This window comes from Prionailurus viverrinus, chromosome E3, assembly GCF_022837055.1.
Source record: "Prionailurus viverrinus isolate Anna chromosome E3, UM_Priviv_1.0, whole genome shotgun sequence".
NCBI classification, from domain to species: Eukaryota; Metazoa; Chordata; class Mammalia; order Carnivora; family Felidae; genus Prionailurus; species Prionailurus viverrinus.
In genome coordinates, this window is record NC_062576.1 from 1851854 (window position 1) to 1875887 (window position 24034).

Below are 24034 nucleotides of genomic sequence, written 5' to 3' on the forward strand. Positions count from 1 at the left end.
ATCCTGAACGGGAGGACAGAGCAGGAGGATGCCCACTTCTACTCCAAGGCAGAGTGGTGCCAGCGTCACGGCGAGCTCACTGGAACAGAAAGGAAGCCCGGAGGCAACCCTCGTGTCCCCAGAGAACTGACTTCCTACAAGGGCACCAAGTCCACTCCGTGGGGAAAGGAGTCCTTTAACACACGCTGCCGGGACCACTGCACATCCGTGTGCAAAAGGTGTGAGGCTGGACCCCTACCTCACACCGTATAAAAACTAAGTCAAAACCAAAGATGTAAGTGAAAGAGCTCAGACCACAAGACTCAGAAGAAAATGTGAGTGTAAGCCTTCGTGACATTCGATTTGGCCACGGGTTCTTGGATAGGATGCTAAAATCAAAGAACAAAAGAAAAAAAGTACAAATCGAACGTCATAAAAATGAAAAACTCTGTGCTTCAAAAAACACCATTGAGGAAAGGAAAAGACAACATACAGAATGGGAGAAAGTATTTGTAAGCTGCACATCCAGTAAGCAACTCGTACCCAGAATAACAACAAAGCCTCGCAGCTCAGTAGCAACAACAAGACCCAGGTAACTGATTTAAAAACGGGCAGGGGTCTCACTACAGACTTTTCCACGGAAGAGACACAAAAACTAGCAAGTACATGAGAAGACGCTCAGTACCCATGGCATTGTTAATCGAGACAACAAGCGTTGCCGAGGACGAGGAGGAATTGGGGGCCCCCACGACTGTCAGCACAGATGTGAAACAGCACAACCGCTGTGGGTAACAGCTCCTCGAGCGGTGAGACAGACAGCGACCGCACAAACCCACAAGTCTACACGCCGGTGTTGGCTCAGGAGAAATAAAACCGATGCGCACCAAGAAACCTGCGCCCCAACGTTCACGGCAGCAGGATTCATAACAGAAGGCGGGGAAAACCCAACATCCATCAACTGGTGAATGGTGAGCCGCGCTGGGTGCACAGTGGTATTTCGCTCAGCCGTAAAAAAGGGCGGGGCACTGACGCCTGCTACCACACGTGAGATCCTTGGACACGGGACGCTCAGTGACAGAAGCGCATCACAAAGGACCACAGGTCACGTGGCTCCATCCACACAAAAGGCCCAGAACAGGAGTGCCCACACGGATGGAAAATAGAGACGGGGGCTGTGAGGGGCAGGAGGCAGAGGGGTGGCAGGCAGGGGTGGAGATGTGTGTCTGATACGATGAAAGGCACATGCTATCTGCGAGTGTAAGAACCACCGAATTGCTCTCCGTTTCAAACACGCGAGGTATGCGGCATATAAATCTCCGTAAAGCTTTTTTTTAAAGGGGCACCTGGGAGGCTCAGTTGGTTGAGTGTCTGATTTCAGCTCAGGTCATGATCTCACGGTTCATGGGTTCAAGCCCCGCGTCGGGCTCTGTGCTGACAGCTCGGAGCCTGAAGCCCGCTTCCGATTTTGTGTCTCCCTCTCTCTCTGCCCATGCCCTGCTTGTGTTCCGTCTCCCTCTCAAAAATAAACATTAAAAAAAAAAAAAATTAAAAAAAAAAAGTTTAAAAAAAAAAAGGAAGGGAAGAGGTAGGGCGGAGAGCCGGCACCCACAAGGGAGGGGAGCACCGAGCTCGGTGGGGGGAATGCATGCTGGGTGCGGTGGAGGCCAGAGCCTGACCTCCACGCCACCCGGGGCCTGTCTGGCTGCCAGGCCGAACCTCTCTGAGCCTCCCAGGCACCCCCGCACCTCCATGGGCCCACGGCCGGTCAGGACTCCCCGCCATAGTCCCCTCGAGTGACGCCCCCCGACCTCATCCGCCCAGGCTTTCAGGCCCCGTGTTCTCAGGCCACCTTCCTGTGTGCACCTACCTCCCTGACCCTGGACCCTCAGGGCTCTGAGGGACCCCCACCGCCCCTGGACCATACACTGCCAGACCCCGTCCGAAGGGCGGGAGACGGGCCACTCTGCTCCAGCCGGTTTCCTCCAAGTCTTTGACACGGGGGTGCACGGGGTGCGGGGTACGTGCAGACCAGACCTGAGACTGCAAGGTGGGGTCAGAGGCCCGTGTCGGGACAGACAGCAAGCTGCTGCAAGGCGCGGCCTGCTGGCCAGTCGCTGCAGCCGTCACAGTGAGGCCCGGTCGGCAGGGAGAAAGCTGGGGGCCGGGATGAGCTGTCAACACCCTGAGGGCCTGGGTTTGCCGTAGGCACCTGCCACCTGCAACTCCCACACAGGGCTCAGAAGGATGAGGGCTCCCGCCCAGAGACGGCGAGAGGAGGTGAGCTGGCTGGTGCAGTCGGGGCCGCCCGGGAGTCTGTCACGGCCGGGGATCGGGGAGCACGCAAACCGGGTGGCCAGATAACGCCTTCCAGGGGCCGGGGTGACTGGCTCCCAGTTAGGCCCGGCCAAACTGGACTCGGACCCCATTCTTCTCCCCCCCACACGCCCAACAGGGCTGTCCCCGGGCCGGTGGCCGGCAGGCGGGGGCCGACCTGTCGGGACCCCGCGGCCGGGCTGTGCGTCCACAGGCTCGGCCTGCGGTGACACCGACCCCGCGCGGTGGGAGGAGGCCGTCCCTCTGTGGCCACGAGGGCGGCACGGCGTGGCCGACACCACGGAGGCCCGGGAGTGGAGGGAGACGCTGGCGCCCACGGCCGGCTCACCACGGGACGTCCAGCCGCCGAGATCACGAGTTCCCCAGACGCTTCCAGCAGGCCGAGCCCCGCCCGGCTCTCACGCAGCACATCACCTGTGACCTGCACCTCACCCCCAGCCTCCCGGCCGGAGGAACGTAAGGGCAGGCCCCTGGGGCGCGTGCGGGGCAGAAGCTGTGTGGCCACCGGGGGGCGCAGCATGCCTTCGGGGGCTGGCACGTCCACGAGGCACAGAGGCGGGGCTCGGGACAACCCTGTGGAAACGTGCTGCTAGATGGCGGCTCTGAGACACGAAGAGGGAAGACGGCTGTCGTCTCCTCCGGAGACGGGTCTGATTCCCAGCTGAGGAACCACGTAGCGACGAGAATCTCAAAAGGAAACGTTCTGGGCTTCCTCCGGCCAGACGGCGGGATCACCGCGTGTACAGGCCCCTGTCACCTGCGGGGAGCTGCCGTGTCTGCCCCAGAATGACCCCGGGGAAGCCGAAGACCGGGGCTGGGCGTGGGGTGGCCGGGGTTCTGGGGGAGGGGGCGTCTGCCACACGCTTCTGCGGAGACCCGCAGAGTGCCGGGCGGGACTGGGCCGGAGGGCGAACTCTGCTCGTCCCCCAGAGCCCGGAGGCTCCTGCCTCGGCCTCACCGCACGAATCCTTTCTTTCGCCCTAACTCCCTGACAGCTCCCAAGAATGGCCGCTTTCCTCCGCGACCAGGCTGCTGTGCCAGCGTCCTGAGTCCCGCGGGGAGCATCTGCGGCCTGGCCGCCCTGACCCACGCTGGCTGCTGGCCCTTCCCCACCTGCAGCAGAGCAAGGGCGGGCCGTCACCCCCAAGGACCTTCGGGGCCTGGTGCTCACAGGCCTGCACAGAGGGCAAGCCCCAGGAGCCCCCGTCGGCCTGGCCTGCGGTGGCACGTGCTGCCCAGGGCCCGGGAGGGAGGGCGGGCGGGCGCCTGCCACCCGGGCCTGACGCGCATACTGAGGGCCCTGCTGGAAGAGGCAGAGACGCAGGGAGAATTAAACGGCTCAGTTAAGTAAGTGCTGGTCTTGATGCATATTCATAAGTCACCCGGCCTCGAAGCTAAATCAATACCTCTCCCAGCCCAAGGGAGCACAGCTCGGGGAGAAGAGCAGGAGGCTCGGGGGCCGGGCCGGGCTTACTAGATGGGGAGCGCAGCCCTCCCCAGGCCCTGCCTCGGTGACCTTGCTCCCCAAGCCCGGCCCCGCGTCTTCTGCACAGGCCCAAGGCCTGTGCCCCCTCTGCTCAGGAGCCCCATGGCCTTGTGCAGGTCCCTCAGCGGCTGGCCTCATGTCCCTACTGCCTCACGGGTGGGGATCGTGGCAAGCTGGGTTCTCGCTCAGTGCTCAAAGGGCCCTGAAGCCTCGGGCACACAGCAGACCCGGTCCCCCTGCGTGAGGCCCCCAGACTGTGCTCGCGGCAGGTGCACAGGGTAGGGAATGGCGGAGGGGATCACACAGAGCAGGATGATCCGGACTCCTCCACCCCCCGGATCTGCGGCATCACGGGCAGCTGGCTCGTCTCCTGGCTCAGAGACTGAGAAACCGAGGCCCGGAGAGGACTGGAGGCCCACGCGGCTATTCAGGACTGGTCACCGGGTGGGGTAAAGAGGGGAGAGGCCGGGGGCTGGAGGTTCCCAGAGGCAGGTCCCCGGGGTCCTTCCTCAAGCCGCAGACATGTTACTGAGGGAGAACAGGTGCTCCACAAGCTTCTGCCTGTCCTTGGGCCATCAGGAAGGCTAAGGAAGAGGCTGGGGACCACGAGGGTCTGCCCCTCCCTCCTCTGGCTCCCCTTGCCCCCCCAGGACAGAAGCTTTACTCAAAAGCTGGGCACTTGGCATTCCCTGTGGCCGAGGCACCCTTGGAAAACATACAGGGCGTACAGCCTGCCACCCAACTTACAAGAGGGGGTTTGCGCACGGTGTCCAGCGCCCACTGCAGCCTCCGAGGGGCCCGGACCCTCTGGTCAAAGCTGGTCAAGGGACCCAGCGCAGCAAAGGGAGGACGCAGCCTAGGGGAGCAGCCCCGCCTGGGCCGCCACACATGGGTACGGCTCTCCTCACTCCACCCTGCGGGCGACCACCGTGCCCGCTTCCGACCCAGGGCCGGAGATCGCAGCACGATGGGTCTGTCCACTGACGGCCACGTAACAAAGGGGAGAAAGATACGCCACGTCCCGTGGCCGTCCGGAGGAAGACCAATGGTGACGGGGGGCCCGGGGGGGGCCCTCGCCCAGCCAGGCCTGACACCGGTCCTCCTTGGGTGCAACACCCAGAGGGAGGCCACTGTGCTCAACCTCCGGGCCCGTCCCCGGCCCAGAGTTCACCCCGCGGTGGTGGTCTGGAGCCCTGCCGGCCTTGGGCACCGGGGCAGGCTGCCAACACGACGCCGCTAACCTCCCGGAGGCGGGCAGACAGCGGGGTTGCTCAAGAGGGCGGTGGGGACCGCCTCACCAGCGCCTCCCTCTTCCCGGAGACAGAGTGGCAAGACGGGCTGAGTCCTGGGGCCCAGCAGGGTGCCCGTCCCTCCTCTGCCCGCACGCAACCCGCGGCCAGGCCACAGGGCCTGAGGGAAAGTGCCGCCATCCCAGGACACCGGCTGGGGCCCCGCGGGTCACACGCAGAGCCCCCGCGGCCCCGACCACAGAGGCCTGGCCTGGCTCCCCGGCCTGACTCAGCTGCCCGGCCAACAAGCCCCCTGAGGCTCCTGTCCCCAGGCTGGGCCCCTCCCTGCACCTCTGTCACAGCAGGGCAGGGACACCGAAGAGTGTCACCTGCGTGGGCACCCAGGGCCATGCTCCATGGGAAGAAGGGAAGGGACGGGGTGTCTTCTGCTTGTGCTCGTCCTGCTAGTCAGGAGGCCACAGTTGACGATCCCCCCTCCACCTGCCATCCCACGGCAATGTCACCAAGCGAGCGAGCCAGGCCCCTGCTTGGCTGCGTGGACACGCAGAAGCTGTGGAAATCGGGTGGCCGTGGCTGTCGTGACGTCCCTGTCAGACGGCAAACAACAGGCGCAGCCTAAATCCGGTGGCCTGCCTAAGCGGTGAGAGCCGGCGCAGACAGCACTGAGGTCGGTGCTCACTGCCCTGGGTGCTCACCGGGACGCCGGGCACTTCGTCCCACCTGCCCCAGGGACGGGAGGCACACAGATCAGAAAGTGCTGAACAAAGCCACTCGATTTTTTCAAAATTGTGGTAAAATACGCATAACGGAAAATTAACCATCTCAACCATTTCTAAGTGAACAGCTCAGTGGCACCGAGCACATTCACGCTGCTGTGCAGCCTTCCCCACTGCTCGTCTCTAGAACGTTCCATCTCCCCACACTGAGAGTCTGCCCCATTACACACAGACCCCCAACTACTCTCCCAGACCTGGGCCCACTTTCTACTCTGTGTCCGTGAATCTGATGACTCCGTGACCTCGTGTGAGTGGGTCCCAGTGCGTGTCCTCCTGTGTCCGTTGAGTCTGACAATCCTGGGACCTCGTGTGAGTGGGTCCCAGTGCGTGTCCTCCCGTGTCTGTGAGTCTGACGACCCCGGGACCTCGTGTGAGTGGGTCCCGGTGCGTGTCCTCCTGTGTCTGGATCGTGTCACTCACCGTGGTGTCTGCAGGGTCCGCCCATGTTGGAGCAGGTGCCAGAATTTCCTTCCTTTTTAAGGCCGAGTGATATTCCATTGTGTGGATGGACCGGGTTGTGTCCCCCGGTCCAGGATGGACACCGTGATGCTGCCGTGAACGTGGGGGTGCGCGTGTCTGTTCGAGTCCCAGGAGCGGGACCGCAGGGTCATGTGGTTAAAGAAGGCGGCTTTGTAAAGTCAGTTTCAGCATCTGTGGTGGGACGTCAAGAAATCCCCACGGGAGGCAGTTCTAGAATTCTGCGTTCTGTCCGTAAACCGCCTCCACAAAACCACCTTTCTACAAGAAGGATCAAGTAAACCGGGCATAATTTCCTTCCTTGCTCGGCTGCTGAGCAGTTCAGCTTCAACAGTGCCTGATGCCAGAACACTCCTGATCTACTTCCTGTGGGTATCACGTTATCGGTGGCCACAATACTGGGATCTTATCTAAAACAAACAGACACGACTGTGGAATATAGTCAAGTTAATACTCACAGACTGAAGAAACTCAAATTCCCCAAGTAATCTGGACTCTTCCAGAACTTCCGTGGAGAGCCTAAGCACCCTGAGAGGGTGACTTCCCCTGGAAAGCCCTGGAAATCCTGGCAGTGACATTCCTTGTCCTCTGTGCCAGAGAAGGAAACCAAGAGCACGTGGTCTCGCCAGGTCCTCGAGCGGCTCCTCCCCGAGTCCGTCCCAATGGCCTGCTCTCCTTCCTAGGTGTCCCCACGAGTGATGACTCACGGGTACACCGGGCCCACGGTTTGTGTGTCCCCACCAAACACAGGCTCACGGAGGTAGGGCCCTGGCTGCCTCAGCCTCTGCTGTCCCCCACGTTAGAGCAGCACCCACACAGCAGACCCCAGCAAGGGGGACAGACACCCCACACCCAGCACCGGGGGCGCCAAACGACCGCTGCTCTGCTGGGGTCCATCCTCCCCTCTGGCCAAGCCACCCCAGGGACTCGTTCAGAAGGAATCTTGGACCCTAAGCCCTGGAACGGAGCTTGAACGGCAAACATCGTGCCATGTCCCAGCGGGGCCGAGTCGGAGGGAGGCCAGTCGGAGGACGGCAAGGAGGAGACAAAGGAGGGAGACCAGCGCGGGGCTTGGAACAGGCCTGGCCTGAAGCTCCGGTTACCTAAGCCCCTGGGCACCGGGCCGATGACCACAACCCCCAGCGCCCTCGCTGGGGCTCCTACCGGGCAGCCCCCGCCCCCCCCCAACCCCCGTCACCACAAACATTCCTAAAGGAAGCTGGAGGGGAGGGGGCAGGCCGGGCCGGATGCAGCAGGGGAAGGGGAGGGCCGCGCACAGACGAGGAGTCTACACTCTTCCCTAAGCGCCGGTGCAGGCTGCCCACGGGACATACGTGGATGCAGGCGCCAGGGAGAAAGGGCCTCTGGCAGCACGAGACGCCCCGAATGCCCTCTCTGCGGCACCCCTGCCTCCCGCCGTGCGGGCCAGAGCAGGGGACGCAGGCGCACGTGAGAAGCCCCTCTGCCAGCCCCTCGTCCGGGGTCGGGAGCATCTGACTCCGGCCAGAGGACGCGGGCCTACGGCGCCTGTGCGGCGTGTGCCACGCCCTCAGCTGTGACCCTCGCAGCACAGGGGCCATGAATGGGTCTTCTGGAGGCGGCCCGGCTCCGTGGGCCCTGGGGACGGTGCCACAGTAAGGGAGGACGGGAGCGTGCCAGACTCCGCCGAGGCCGAGGCGCCGCGGGCCGACCCCCAAGCTGGGCTTCCTCCCCAGCGCCGAGGCCGACACGGCACGTCTACACGAGGTGACACAGCCGCCATGAGGGCTGGGCGAAGCCGGCAGGGACAAGAGAGCAAGTTCCCCCGAGGCAGCCGACTCCAGAGCCCTCATCTGGTGGGAGCTGTGACCCGGTCAGGGGACACGGATCCAGGGTGCTGGTGGGGTCCGAGCGGGTGCTGGCCTCACAGGGAGGAAGGGGCCAGGTGTCCTGCTAGCCCTGAGCCAGTCACAAAAACAAGAGCCCAGGGTAAGAGCTCCTGAAGCTGGTCGCACTGCTGCCCGTCCCACCTGTCCCGCCCCGGATACGCCCTGGCTTGACGGGCCTGAACGGACAGCTGCCGTGGCAGTAAGGCCCCGCGCCTGGCGTCAGAAGAACGGGTCTATCCCGGCGGGGCCCCAGGGGCTCAGTTCCGGGAGGGACACGCGGGGATCATGGGGCACAAGGCCGCACCTGCCCTCCCTGCCCCCGGCCGGTCCCGAGACGTGGCCTCCGCCACCCGGCGAGGGTGAGGCTTGCAGCCAACGGTCTGCCCTCCGCCTGCCCGCCCGCCTCACGTGGCCGCTGCGATGCTGCGGGTCCGTCCTAAGAAAAATTCAACTGGCTTGAAAATGATAATTACGCGTGACTTTTCAGCACGCCGCTCGTCTCTAGGTCTGTGGGGAGCCGGGTAACCCACGCGTGTGTCTAATGGCCTGGTGACGAGCAGACAGGGGTGAAGCGGGGTCGGCACGAAGTCTGAGGTGGCCGTGCCGGGGCCCGCGTACGGCCAGCGGCACAGCGGGCGGGCCCGGCACCCTGAGGCCTATCCCGAGGCAGGGGCTCCGGGGACCCTCAGGGCGCCGTGAGGCCCCCCGTGCAGGCGTGGGGCCGGGCCGCCGGTCTGGGGGTCTGAGGCCCCATGGAGACGCCGGCTGGCACCGGCTCGTGGGACGGGAAGGGGCTTGTTATTCAAGACACGTTCTTCTCGTAGAAGAATCAGAAGAGATCAGCGCCTGTGGAAACGTCTCCTCACAAGTGCACGTCAGCAGGCCGGCTTTTTTTAGTCCTCGGCGTTAATAAACATGAGCGGCCGGGCGCCACGTTGGGGAGGGAGGTTCGGGCTCTTTCCTGAAGCGCCTTGTTTTACACGTACGTCGGGGAGCCCCGGCCCGGGGCACGCGCCCGCCCGCTCACTCCGGGTATGAAGGGGCACACGCGGCTGCCACGAACAGGGTCACGCACCTCCCGGGCGGGGCCCGGAGTCTGTGCGGCAGGGACACCGAAGGTCCCCGCCCCAGAGGCGAACGACACAAGAAACGTGCAAAATGAAGACACAGCCGTAAAACGTGCCGGTGGGGCGCAAACAGGACCCCACAAACCCTCCCACGCGCGAGACTGACCGTCCTACGACGTTCCGTCCCGGGAGGCTCACCGTCATCTTTCGTGAGACCTAACAAATTCTCAATTAGTTGGGGGGTGTGTTAATTCCAAAGGGCACATAAACATGAACAAGAGGCACCGGGAAAAATTCTGCCGGACAAGTCACGGGGCAGACGGGAGGGGACGCATCAGCCCTGGGAGCGGCCCACACTCAGTGACACGCGGGCATCGCGGATCCGGGGCACGGCACCTGACACCATCAAGGACAGGCTTTGTGGACAGTGGTCCCGGGACCGTGAGGGGCCGCCTTTCAGGGAACAGACTGATGTCAGGCTTCCTCCCTTGTAGAACTCCAGACCAAACCCGAACACCAAACCAGCCACGGATTTACACGTGAAAAACAAAACCACCACGAAGAACCCCTCCACCACCTGAAGCCAGAAGAGAATAGTAGGTAAACCCACCTATGTAAAAATTCAAATATCAAAATCTTCTTGGTAAAAAACACCTCAAGCAAAGCCAAAAGACAAACGATCAATTGGGAAAACGTGTTCACAACTTAAAAACTCCTCAACTCCTTACAAGACAACGACTCCAAGAAATCGACAAGGACCACCAGGAAGCTGGACCACCGAGGACCACACCCAGGAACGTAGTTAAAGACTCGCATGCTCACATACCACACAGGGACCGAAGATAGAAAGCACACGGACCTAACCCCTGTCCACCAGCCGGGCTGGAAGATCTTCCCCTGTGACGGTGCACTCTGGGCTAGGCCGTGGGGAACCGGCACTCTCCTGGGTCACCGCTGTCCCACAGGGTGGGGCGTGGTCACGGACGGACCGTTGTGACCAACCATCTGGCAGCATTGGCCAGAATAAGTACCGGTGCCCTTCGATCTCATTATCTCCCTCCCGGAAATGTATCCCCCACACGCTTGCGCACACGGAAATGCTACACACAGGACGTGCACCACAGCCACGTTTAAGACCACGGAAAGGGGGGGACGGTGCCCGCGTGGCCACTAACAGGGAGCGAGTGGAGCAAACCCCGGCATGCCACCGCCACACAGCTTGCAGCTAAGAAAACGAGGAGAGAGCTCCCAGATACAGCGCACAGAAAACAAAAGGCACGGGATGGTTCGCCACGGGCTATCTTCTGAGTTAAAGGGGGGCGGGCACTCCATCAGGAAAAAACTCAACCACCAGTCAAGGAGTCACTACACGGGAGGAAAGCCCGGAAGGCTTCATGTACTTAACCCTCCCAGCCTCCGCGCGACTCAGGGGCCGGCGGCTGCACCCATCCCTGTGCGCTCCCCGCGCCTGTATGCCCCGAGAGCCCGGGCTGACACGCAGGCCCGAGGCTGGCGTGTGCAGGTGACCCGGTCAAGGTTACTGCCCTCAGAGCTCACGGTCCAGAGGGCCGACCCGCAAACAGGTCCCAGATGTGGCGTGAAGGCGATACCGAGGCGGCCCCGAAGGATGGGCGGGGCTGGTGGGCAGGCGTGGGGTGCCCCAGACGGCAAGTCGTGGGAGCCGGGGGTGCAGGCCACGGCCAGGGCCCCGAGGGAGAAGCCAGTGGGTGGCGGTGGGGCCCCGTGGTCCCCACACAGCCCCCCAGGCTTTCAGGGCAGGCACGGGGGCTGATGGGGAAGCAGAAGGCCTGGGTCTCTGCTGAGGGGATGGGGGGTGTGGCTCATGGCAGCAGGTGGGGGTCCTGGAAGTTGAGGGAGGTGACTGAGTGACCTCCCCACACCTTGCGGCCCGGTCACCAGCTTGTGACGCCGGGTACCCCCTTCCCCCAGTAACGGAGGCCCTCACTGTGCGGCAGAGGAGGAGCTTCAGGGGCTTTAGAAGCAGGGAGGGGGTAGTCCCCGAACAGCAGAGGCCAGTGCCTCTGGCCAAGGGCCAGTCTAGTGCCCTGCGCCCCCGTCACCTGGCTGACCCGGATGAAACCAACCCTCAGAGACATCAGCACCTTCCTCACCCCCAGAGCAATCTCTGGGGCTCCCCCTATGCCCACACATCCCCAACACATGGCCTGTGGGGTTCGGTGCCCCCAGGAAGCAACACCCAGAGAGCATTTCAGAAGTGGGGGCAGTAGGCCAGTGAGGGGCAGGATAGGCCCAAGGGCGTGGTCAACAGCCAGAGGGTCCAAAGGGGAAGAGCCAGAGGCGGGAGGGTTCTGAGAAACAGAGGTCAGGCCTGCATTGGGCCCATGGCTCCCTGGCAAGTGAGAGCTGGTGGGAGCAGGTGGTAACAGGTGGGAGGAGGTGGGAGCAGATGGCAGGAAGTGGGAATAAGGGGGAGGAAGTGGGAACAGGGGAGAGGAGGAGGGAAAAGATAGAAACAGGTGGGAAGGGGTGGGAGCAGGTGGGAACAGGAGGGAAGAGGCAAGAGCAGATGGGAGCAGGTGGGAACAGGTGGGAGCAGGTGGGAACAGGTGGGAGAAGGTGGGAGGAGGTGGGAACGGGTAGGAGGAGGTGGGAGCACATGGGAGAAGGTGGGAATAGGGGGGAGGAGGTGAGGGCAGGTGGGAACAGGTGAGAGCAGGTGGGAGAAGGTGGGAAGGGGGGAGGAGGTGGGAACGGGTAGGAGGAGGCGGGAGCACATGGGAGAAAGTGGGAACATGGGGGAGGAGGTGAGAGCAGGTGGGAACAGGTGGGAACAGGTGGGATAGGAGAGGTCCAGCCCTGGGGGCCCAGGCTGGGCAGGAGGAACCCGCAGGTAAGAAGGAACCAGAGGGGGCCCCTGGGGGTCCATCACAGCATCGATTGGGAGAGGGCAGCGCGATATGAAGGGTGAGGGCCCCTCTCCCCCACCCCGTACTCAGGAGGGAGGAGGGAGACGAAGGCTGGGAGGGTCTGGTTCGACAGTGCCTGCCTGGTGACGCAGGGACGGGAGCGGAGACGTCTCCACAGGCGCCGTGAGCTTTCCGCTCACAGGCAACCCAGCAATTTTCTACCCACTCCGTTTCCAAAAAAGATACTTATTTCAAATGTCACCAGGCCGCAGTCTGGTCCCTTTCCCGCGCAGCACGGCCGGCTGGCTACGGCAGCCCCGCCCTGGCGCGGGGGGAGCAGGCGCGAGGGGTGAGGGGGAGAGCGGGACCTCCACCCACCCCTGACCATCACCTGCCTGAATGAGCAGCGTAATCAGACAACATTGAGGGGCAGCGGGACGTGGGCTCAAACCCCAGAGATGAATTCTGCTTGATTACACGCACGCTGGAGCGTTTACAGGGAACGGTGCAGATGTTTGCAATTTGCTTTAAAATGCATCAAAAAAGTTAAAAAGATTGATGGATGGCAGAGGGGCGGCAGCACAACACACATCAAGTGCTCGTGCCGGGACGTGGGTGGTGGGTTAGGGTCCGCACTGTGCAACTCGCTCGTCCGTGCTGTCCATTCCAGAACGCTCCTAGGATGCCGGGGCAGTGCGTGGCCAGGCCGTCTCGGTGCCCTCGGGGCGTCCGGCCTGGGCCAGCCTCCCCCGTGACCCAGAGCTGCCGCGCGTCCGGCCGCCTCTCGAGGGTGCGTGGGGAGCCAGTGTGGCTCGTTGCCGTCAGTCCCCAAGTCTGGCCCCTCAGACACACAATGCCAAAGAGCACGTTTGTCTCCTTCGAGGGAAGACACGGGACGGTGGTATTATTAACCACAGCGGCAGAGGCGCTGGCCGTGCTCAGCTGGCACGGGAGGCGCCCCGGCTGGGCGCTCCCCCCGAGGTCGCCGAAGTGGCCCTCCAGAGACCGGGCCCACAGCCTCCACCCTCCACGGAGAGCGCCGATCGGAGTCAGGGCGGACGAGACCAGGGTGCCGTTCCTCCACCGTTCTGGTTCTGGGAGACCGAGGCCGGCGCAGGGGCGCGTGGGGCGGGGGCCCAGGCAGGGAGGACCAGGGCTGCGGCCGTCGGCCATCCTCGCTCTGCGGGCACCGAAGCACCACGAGTGTGTCCTGGAGCCCCCAGGTCCCGCGGCCACGCGGAGAGCGCACACCCGCCCCGCTTCCGGCCCGGAGGACGCGGCACGTGTCCGACCCGCTCGGTAGCCAGAAGGGGCGTCGGTGACCCAGGCCCCCCCCCCCACCCCGAGGTCCGCCACCCTGGGCTGCATCAGCGGTGCATCGGGACACCGAGACGGTGGGGACAGCCCGCCGCCCCGTCCGGGCTCCCAGAGGGCACAGGGCAGGAGGGGCACGCCCAGCTCCGAGCAGGAACGGAGCTCCGTCTCCTCATCAACCAGCTGTGAACTAATTACAAGAAGTTCTAACTAGTGGCTCCCTCTCCAAGCATATGTTCCCAATTAAGGCAAACTGCAGCTGATTTTAATCAATCTTCCGTGAAGCGGCCCATCTCGAAGCCTCTCCGTGGAGGGAACGAGGGCACGGAGGGGAGGGTGTCTGCACGGGAGCGCCCCGGCTGCACCGCCGTGCCACTGAGGTCGCCCCCGGCCCTGCCGGCCGTGGCCGGGCCGCACTCCTGAGCTTGGCCCGGGGGGAAGGCGGGGGTCGGCGCCTCCCGAGCTCCGGCACAGAGGTGAAGGGGTGAGGCCTTCGCCCTCACGGTGGAGAAGACGGGAAATGGCAAGAGATGGACGCGGGGATCTACCGAGGGCCACGTGGCGTCAGACGTGGCATGCCACCTCCCTGGAGCCCCACCTGGGCATCACCATCCCGAAGTCCTAAAGGACGTACCCGATGTGCCGGGGGCTCAGATGGCAAAGCCCAACACGTCCACGACCACCCGGCCAAGGCACAGGACGGTGTTCTAGCTGAGGACCCCACGACGCCCCCCGTACCCACGTGTCCGAGTCACCCTCGGGCCCACTCGGCCGCCGCCTGGACCCCAGCCAGGCGCGCGAGTTCTCCGGGTCCGCTCTGGGCGACAGCACGACCGCCCACGCTGCTCTGACTCGCCGCCTGCGTTCCGGTCTGCCCCGCGGGGGGCCAGGTTCCAGGACGGGCCCGTCTGCCTACGTCCTCCACGGGGCCCCGGGCTCACGGGGGCTCTTCGTGAGCTGGACGAGTGGACGGCATCCGGGTCGGACGGGAACTGCCACCAGCAAAGCCAGCGTCCAGACCCCCTGGGAGGGTCAGCTCAGCCCCGAGGTGCCGACCTCGCTCGCCCACACCACTGCACAACAGACCCGGGTCGGGGCAGCCGGTGGCGGTGGGGGGAGCAGACCGGGGGGTCCTCAGAGCTGAGGCTGGGCACCTGAGAATGGCAACTGGCTGTAGGGACACGGCCCCGCAGCCGCGAGGGAGCTGGGCTCCGAGTCCTCTCCTGCCGGGTGCCCTCGGCCAAATTACGGACCCTTCCTGCTCGTAGGACCTGCATCCGAGGACCGTGGACACAGAGAGGCCCGTGTGGCACAGCGACCGTGCGCGGCAGAGGCCGGAGCCAGTTGTGACAGCCGAGACGAGCAGCCGGGAAACGGGGATCCTGGCGGGCCCCCGCATCACGCCGGCCTTCTGACAGGAGCCCCATTTGAGGCGCCCTGCTGGATTCGTGTTGGAACCGGGAACCTGGGGCGAGGCCGTCACGGACCTCCTCGTGCTGTGGCGTCTGGAGGCAGGACACGGGCGCCGCTGTGGGACGAGCAGTAGGTCCCCCGACTCGAAGCAGTGGGAGGGAACGGGGCGCCCGTGAGGGGCCGCGGGACACCCACCTGGTGCAGAGGCGGCGGCCGCCTGTGGCTATCTACAAGCCTCTGCCACCCCTGCCCCGGGGCCGTGGCACAGCTTGGGGAGCACCGCCGTGCCTCCACATAAGCACCCGAGCCCCCGGCGTGACGCAAACCCATCTCCACACAGCACCCCCCCACCCCAAATCTGCGCTGTGCCCCACCCACGCTCACAGGCAGGGACGCGGAGGCCGCCTGCCCCCTGTGGGCAGGAGCCCAGCCCCGCGGCCGGGAGCGGCCCCAGGACCCACGCGTCTCCCGTCAGGGAGCAACACCGGAGACGGGAGAGCCGTGGACACCCTGTCTCCCAGGGTGCTGGGGGCAAATGCCCCTCGGGCACAGCGCTCGCCAGCACCTTGCCTCAGCAGCCCAGCCTACGGCACGGCAGTCTCCCTGGGAAGGGCCTGGCAGGCCGGAGGCAGGAAAAAGGGACGTGAAGGATTTCAGCCGGCCTCACTGCGCCCCGACCCCGGGGACCCGGGGAGCCGTCAGCCCCGATCGCAGGCTGTGCCCGACCGAACACGCGGGAAGACGCCCACCCGCCCTGTTCTGACAGGGCCTGGCTGACAGGCCGCCCGGGGCCGACCTGCCAACAGCCCGGCTCTCCCTTCGGAGACCGCGGCCCAATTAGAGCGGTACGGGTCCCAGAGCTGAGCGCCGCCAGCCGCGGCTCCCGGCACCTCGCTTCATCAGACTTGTCACTTCCCCTGGCTCCAGGAATCGGTAATAAAAAAGAGATTTGATTTGCCTCTAATAGGTGTCAAGATAGAATCAATGGCCTGTCCAAAATCTGGGTAATCACGAATCTGCAGGTTTCTTGCCACGGAGCAATTCAGACGGGAGCATAAAAATGAAAAACAACGTAAAGGTGCACCGGCGTAAACAGAGCTGTGGCCTCCTGACTGCAGGCGGCGGGCACGGGCCTGGGCGCACACCCGACCAGAGACCAGCCACGGGCCACGGCCGGTGCAGGGAGGGAGCGGGAGGGAGCAGGAGGACCGATGGAGCACGGGGCCGGGGCCACGGCTGGGACACCCTCCCCGATGCGCTCCGAGCACACGCCCCGGTGTGAGGGCCTGCGTATGGGGGTAGGTCGTGGCTTCGTGCAGTCTGGTGAACCAGAAGACGGGACGTCGGCGGGCGCGGGGAGAAACCGGAGGGCAGGGAGAACCTGTGGGAAAACGCCGCGTCCCGGGATAAGCCCCCGCCAGTGGCCGCCCCCCGGCACGCACCTGCAGGGTCAGCCGCTCGAGCTGCGCCTCTAGCGTCTTCTTCTCTTCCTCCAGGCGGCTGCGTTCCCCTTCCAGCTCCTCAATCTTCAACCTGCAAGGAGAGCCAGACCGTCAGGACACACACCGCGGCCCGCGCGTCCACTCCTGCAGACAGGGCCCTGCCCGGATTGGGAGAGGGGGGGGGTGTCACGCTCAGGCCTGGGGGCGGGGTGTGGCCCGCACGTCCGTTCTGATGAAGGGGGGTCTCCATGGACCACAACTCGAGGGGGCAGGACAGATGGGAACCTGCACGCATCCTGTGCTCGTCGGCCCACTCCCAGGACGCGTGACCACGTATCGTAGAGGACACAGAACCACGGAGTCGACCCAGAGGGAGACGTGGGCTGGGGAGGGAAGCTAACTGGGGGGAAGCAGGCTCAGAGGGACCGTGCAGGGTCCCTTCTCCCTCGTGGGCCCGGACACCAAGGCCAGCGGCCGACAGAGGCATGCGTCACGTTTCAGCTCACGGTAACTAAGTGCGCCTATTTCTGCCTTCATTTCCAGATTTTAATTTTTGAAAAGCACTATATTCACATGATTTGGAAATAAGGAAGTTTGTCCAGGAAGCAGTGTGCAGCACGTACATAGGCTAAGGAATAGGGCCTTCCCACTACTAACCAGCTGGAGTGGAAAACTCACATTTCATAGATTATTCAGGAAGGTCTTGGCTCGGGAGCAAGAGATAATTATCTCTAGACAGAGAAGTGCTCCAGGACGGCCTAGCAAATCACACAAGATCAGAAAGGACCAAAACTCTTTCCAAGAAACCTAATTACGTCTCTGAAAAAAGCTCGGGAAGATTTATACGAATACAAAAACATTCAGAATCAAACAAGCCAAAATTTACAGTGTCTGCCAACTAATCAAAGACTACGAGGCATTAAAAGAAGCAGGAAAATATGACCCGTAATGAGGAAAATAGTCAATCAGTTGAAACCCACCACGAACTGCAGCATTAAGTAACATCCAAGGACATCGAAATGGTTATTGCAACCGTCCGCTGCTCAACAGCTCAGCACAGAGACGGAGTCACGAGCAAGATGGCCCCAGTTCCTGGAGGGGTGAGCCCCAGCGCCCGAGACCACAGACACGCTGGGCGGGTAACACCAGAGCAGACTGTGCAGGGGGAAAGCCTACGCACTGGAAGACCCCAGAAAGAAACGATACAAACCAACACACGGAACAAAACACCCAAAACGATCCCAAGTAAAAGAGAGAGGAAAAGGGATATCTGAGGCTGACAAGACGGTCACCGAGGTGTGCGGGGCAACTTCACGGAGCACAGCGGCCGCCTGGGTGGAGCCCCGAAGGAAAGGGCGGGAGGCAGACCCTGGGAGACGAAGCGTCGGCTTTGAGGACGAGCACACACAGATCCGAGACGCTCGGCACCCCCCCAGCACAAGACACACGGGAAACGGCCCTAGCGTACCTAGTAACCTAACGGCTCAAAAAGCCGCCAGCGGAAGGGAGAGATGTCACGTACAGAGGAATAAAGCGGATTTCTCAGCAGACACAATGCAAGCGAGAAAGGGAAGAGAAAGCTTTAAAATACTGAAATAAATTAGAAAATACCGAGAATTCGACCGCCGGTGAAAATAATCACAAACAAAAGCAACATAAAGATGTTCTCAGACAAACCACACCTGCAAGGACTCGTCACCAGCAGGCCCGCTCCCCGAGGGGGTCAGGGGAGGCCCTTCTGGCAGGGGGGCAGGGACGCCAGAGGGAGGCATGGGTCCACGTAAAGGAGCGAGGTGCAGCGGAACCGCGACTGCGTGGGCCACCGTGTGGCTGTCAAGGACGCTTGATGTCCGGCTGACATCCGCTACCACGTGTGTCTCAGGCGTCCAAGAGTGACTGCGCTATTACGGACACCCCAAGATGCTCGCCGTGGTCGTGGTCTGTCGCTGCACAAAGTCACCACAGGATCAGCAGCTGCATGTCACAACCCTGTGCTGTATGTCACATCCCCGTGACCTACTATTTTATGACCGGAGGTCTGTACGCTGAATCCCCTCTATCTCCCCGCTCATTATCTAGGCGTCTGTGCATTTCTTTTGTTTTTTTAGATTCTACATGGGAGTCAGATCACACGGCATTTGTTTTCCTGTCTCAGTTCACTCAGCGTCATACCCTCTGGGTCCATCCACGTCGTGGCAAATGGCAAGATCTCATCCTTCTTTATGGCCGAGTAATATTCCACGTGTATATATGCCACATGTTCCAGCCAAGATATGAAAGCAAATGGCTATCTGTTAACAAGATTAGTTGTTGAAACGAAACTAACAAAAATGTACTGGGGTCTAAGATAAAAATACAAGTGGAATGTGTGACACACGTAGCAGAGGCCGGAGGGGAAAACAGACGATGTAGTTAGGAGGCTGTGTGCCTGACGGTTGAACATCGCTCGCAGGCAGACCGTGATCAGCGGGAGGCGTGTACCATGCACCCCACAACAAGCCCTAAAATAACAAGGAGTGACAACCGGTAAGCAAGAAAAGGAAATAAAGTGAAATAATAAAACACACGCAACGATTCAGAAAGAAGCCAGGAAAATGGGAAACGAAGAGGAAGGGACGGGACGGATGGACGGCAGTAAGGTGACAAGACAAGACCCTGTCGTACCGGCTGCCACAGGACACGTCAACAGTCCACACACCCAGTTAAACGCAGGCTACCCACGCGGACGAAGCAGCAACCCCCCGTTACGTCACCCCCGGCACGAAGCGGCAAACGGACGTGAGCCGCTAACACTGGGAAAACCAACAGAGAAAGCCGGAGAGGCCCCTAGAACCACAGAGAATTTCAGAGCCAACAGCGGCGCCGACAAGGGAACTGTGTGAAGGTGCGGAGGCCGAGTGGCCAAGAGAACAGTATCATCCGGAACACCTAGGCGCTAGGGAAAGCCCTTCGAAAGGTGCAGCAACCCTGGTAGAAACACACACAGAAATATCCGAGCCCGCAATCGGAGCCCGAGATTTCGACGTCAGTCTCTCAACAGCTGATGGAACGATGAGCAGAAAACCCGGAAGGATGAAGTAGACAGGCGCTGGACCCAAGCATCCCGCAGCAATACCGTGACCACGAGAGCAGAGAGAGGGCATGGCCCTCTCGGGTGCACACACAGGTTGACCAACAGAGACACAGGCTGGCCCACGCAAGGAGGCTCAACCTACTGGGAAGGGTATTAGTCATTCAAAATCTCTCCTGCAACCAGAATGGCGCTAAGTGATCCATGCAAGGACACCCGGGAAACGAGACTTACAACTGCACATAGGAACACGAAGCGTGCGGGGCTCAACCTGGAAAACCCGTCCAAGACCCACCCTCTACAAGCACGAGGTCATCCGCCGAGCTGAGAGGCGCTGACGTGGGCCCAAACGCGAGGGGATACACGTGGTCGTGGCTGAAAGGCTCCCTTGCTGGGATCTCACGATTCCCCACACTGCTCTAAAGAGTCCACACCGACCCAGTCAAACCCCACACGTTTCTTCGTACAACCGGACAGTTGATTGTAACAATCATGGGGAAGTGTCACAGCCCCGGAACGCCCAAAGCAGCACCGGGGAGAAGGCTGGAGAGGTAACACCCAATCTCAAGAACTGCCATAAAGTCACGGCAACCAAAACAGCACTGCCCTTGAGCCGCACCGACGAAACACAGCAGGGCCCAGAAACAGACCCCTACGTGCAGACGACGTATTTTGATAAATATTCGAAGGCAATCCAGTATAGAAGGGGTGTCTTTTTAACAAATGGTGCTGGAGCAGCTGCGTGTTCATTTTTCTAAAGGCCCTAAAGTCTGTATTTTGTACAATATAAACAAAACTAACTCAAGATGGAGATATAAACCCACATATAAGTCGAAAAAGGGTAAAATTGCCAAAAAACGTAGGGGGAACCCTGTGAATCACAGCTACGGTATCCAAATCACAATCAAAGAAGAAAACAGATAAGACTTCTCTTTAAAAGCCTTCATGAAGACAATGCAATGACAAGCCACAGAATGGGAGGGAATATTCGCAAACAAGTAAGTCTCCGGCAAAGGACTTGCGCCCACAATCTGCAAGGGACTCCGCAGACTTAGCGAAAAGCAACCAAGTAAAAAACGGACAGTACTTAGAACACTTTGCGAAACCAGATGCCAGACGACGACAAGCACAGGCAAAGATGCTCGTGTCGTCAGTCGTCAGGGAGACAAAATTCAAACCACCACGAGCCGCAGCGCACCTGTTAGGATCGCGGTGAGAGAGGCGGACAGGCCCAGGGCCGGCGAGGAGTCAGTGGTGGCGGGGACGCTAACTGGTGCGGCCCCCTGGAGACACGCGGATCCACAGAAAACGGCCACGTACACGCGCCAGCCATCCCACGACCAGGTGGTGTCCCGCCGGAGTCTACACAAGGACCTTCTCTGTAACGTCAAGCGGCTCTGTTTACAACAGCCGCGAGCCGGGGGAGAGTGAGTGTCCAACAAGGGCACACGGACGCGAACAGTCCCCGGCCGTAAAAAGGACCACGGCACAGATGTGTGTTCGCAGTAAGGCAGACACGGAAGGGTGGCCACCGTGTGACTCCATTCATATTCAACGTCACCAAAGGCCAAGCAGTCTCTAGGACTGAGAGCACATCAGCGGCTGCCTGGGGAGGAGGAGGAGGAGGGATGGGTTCCAGCCAGGCCAGAGGAAAGGTTGGGGGTGACAGACAGGTCTGCCACCTTGAGCCTGGTTGGCACAGCAGGGTGTGCGGGCGTGTGCGTGTGCAAACGTCACACTGTGCGCTTCATATTTTTAAAACTTTTTAAATGTTTATTTTATTTTTGACACAGAGAGGGACAGCATGAGTGGGGGAGGGGCAGAGAGAGAGGGAGACACAGAATCGGAAGCCTCGAGATCACGACCTGAGCCGAAGCCGGACGCTCGACTGACTGAGCCACCCAGGCGCCCCACTGCGCGCTTTAAATACGTGCAGTTTGCCGTACGTCAGTTACACCCCAAGAAGGCTGTGAAAACACCTGCCGACCCCACGCTTCACACCTGAGCGAGCACTGCTTCCCTGCTGGCTCGGGGCGTCTCGGAGGGACAGACCTGGAGGCGTGAGCTGCCCCGCCCCAGGGAGGTGTCCCCAGGGGCGTGGGGCGGGCCCGGCACCCAAGGCCACGTCCGGGAAGCCGCCGTCTGCAGGCAGGACCCCTGCACGTCAGGGGCGGGCTGCATGAGAAGCCCCGCTGGGCCCCGATTAAAACCGGACGCTACGGACTCTGAAGGCTCGTGAGCAAACGTTCTCAGGGGCTAAATTCAAATAAGCACGTGCACGCAGCTGCAGGCCCATCGATAAAATGGCTTGTGATCCATCCCGCTGTCAGAGAACAAACCCGCATAAACAACACTTGTTTACGTGTCTTCAGGCGGGGCCCCTCCCCTTCCCCGTCCTCCTCTTGAGGCGAACCGCCACCTTGCTGAGGGAGAAAATGAACCCGCGTGTGTTCCCAAGCTCACAGGGCGGCTTCGCCTTCAGATGCTTCGAAGCGATCGGCTGTGGCCTAAGTTTCTTGAGACTGACTGGCTCCATGTTCTCTAGACGAGGAGGGCGCTACATAAACCGAACGACATCCCAGATGGCTTCTGGAAAAGACTAAGCGAGCCAAGGCAGGGTGTGCGTGCGTGCGTGTGCACAACAGGCTAGGATGAGGTAGCTGTTAATTGTTCTCGCTGGACTAAAGAAAGGGTAACGGTGGGGGGAGGGGTGCCGGTGGTCGGGCCCCCGAACGGCCTGAAGAAGGGACAGCCAGTGGCCCTGGAGGACAGCTGGAAAAGCACGTGGCCCACGACGCACCATCCAGGCTGAGTGCCCCCAGATCCCACAGCCGACGCACTGCCTGCTGCTTCCTCCCTGACAGGCCCTGACCATCCACCGGGGACTAGGCCACCACACTGTCACCGCAGGCCTCTCCGTTCCCTCTGTCACACGCCCGCCCTGTGTTTCCAGCACAGAGCCAATGTTGGGCCCCATGGGCAGAGGGGATCAAGTGCGCAGACAGCAACCATCCGTGTCCCGCACTAGGAGGCTGGAGCACGGAGAGGGTGACGGCCCTGCACCGGACTCATTCAGATAAGGAGGGGGCGTCCTGCTACGGACTGAACGTCTGTGTCTCCCCACATTCTTAGGTTGAGGCCCCAACCCCCGTGTGATGGAGCGTGCAGGGCACTAGGGTCAGGTGAGGTCACGAGGGTGGGACCCTGTGACGGGCCAAGTATCCTGGAAAGAGCAAACCCCGAGAGCTTGTGCTCACTGTCCCCCGGTGGCGAGCGCGTGGTGTGAAGGCGTGGCCCGCAGCCACAACAGTCCTCTCCGGCAACAACCACGCGGCACCGTGGCCTCGGACTTGCGGCCTCCGACAGAGAGAACGTAAATGCCCGTTGCTTACGCCACCCGGGCCGGGGCCTCCGCTGTGGTGGCCCGAGCACAGAGGCAGATTTGGCCGTTAGGGGAGGGGGCCCGGTGACAAGTCCCTGACCGTGGGGACACGGCTTTGGAGCTGGTGATAGGCAGAGGCTGCGGGGAGCTTGGCTGAGCCACGTGCCTGTGTCGTGTGGAAGGCAGCACCGGCACGCGGCTGTTCAGCTGAGATTTCCGAGCGGAGTGCGGAAAGGGTGGCTTGCGACTCAATGCAAATGAAGGATGTGCGTCAGGAAGGAAGTGCCAGCATCCCGTACGGACCCCTGGTCTCACGTGACGGACCCCTGGTCTCATGTGACGGGAGGGCCTCACCCCTGTGCCCTTCCTCCCTTCAGCCGAGAACCTGGGTCTCCCCACGACACACGTGAGACATGCCCGGCCTGGGGACCGTCCACGGCCGCCTGACCAGTGCTGCCAGGGTCACGAGACACAGAAAGATAGGGACGCTGCCCAGGAGCGGAGGCGGCAGGGTGACCAAAACCAAGGCAGGGCCTGGACCGGACGTCAGGGGGCAGACAAAGTAGTGCCGACAACGGAGGGTGTCACAGGCTCACGGCAAGCATGCCACGGGAGGGGAACACGCCGGCGACGCGGGAACACAGGCAGGGCTCGGCTGAGCTCTCTGTCCTGCTCTCGAGAGCTTCCGGCAGATCGAGCCCATTCCAGCAGCGCCTGGGGGCTCAGCCGGCGGAGGGTCCGACTCTGCTCAGGTCACGGCCTCACGGTTCGTGAGTTCAGGCCCCGCATCGCGCTCTGTGCTGTCAGTGTGGAGTCTGCTTGGGATTCTCATTCTCTCTCTCTCTCTCTCTCTCTCTCTCTCTCTCTCTCTCTCTCTCTCTCTGTCTCCCCACCCAATATAAATAAATAAACTTAAAAAAAAACTTATTCCAAAGTGAACGGTTGGCACGAAGTCACCCTGGACAAGATACTTACTGTCTCTCCCTTCCTTCACCCATAAAATTGGGATAACAGCGCAAACTGTGTACTTTCAGTTTGTTTTGAGAATCCAATGTGTCACTGCAAGTAAACTATTTAAAGCTGTGCTCGGGCAGGTAGTAAGGGCTCACGAGAGAAAAATAAAACAGAACGGAAGGACGGAAGGAGCAAGAGGACAAGTCCAAGCGGTCGTGCGCAGGAGGCTCTGGGGCAGGTGACCAGACGACTGCCTGGCGGGAAAGGGCTAGGACACAAACGCAGGGGCGCACCTCCGAGACACCGCGGGCGCGGTCCCAGAACACCGCAGTAA

General features: G+C 61.7%; 1 protein-coding gene across 4 annotated transcripts in view; it reads right to left on the reverse strand.

Annotated features, from left to right (window-relative positions):
* The window catches only part of MAD1L1 (mitotic arrest deficient 1 like 1), a 320354-nt gene that overhangs the window by 75691 nt on the left and 220629 nt on the right, over nt 1-24034 (reverse strand). For all 4 annotated transcript variants that reach the window (XM_047837850.1, XM_047837848.1, XM_047837847.1 and 1 more), the window contains one exon: nt 16295-16385. In XM_047837850.1, the coding sequence (XP_047693806.1) occupies nt 16295-16385 (91 nt within the window). The remainder of the gene's footprint in view (nt 1-16294; nt 16386-24034) is intronic.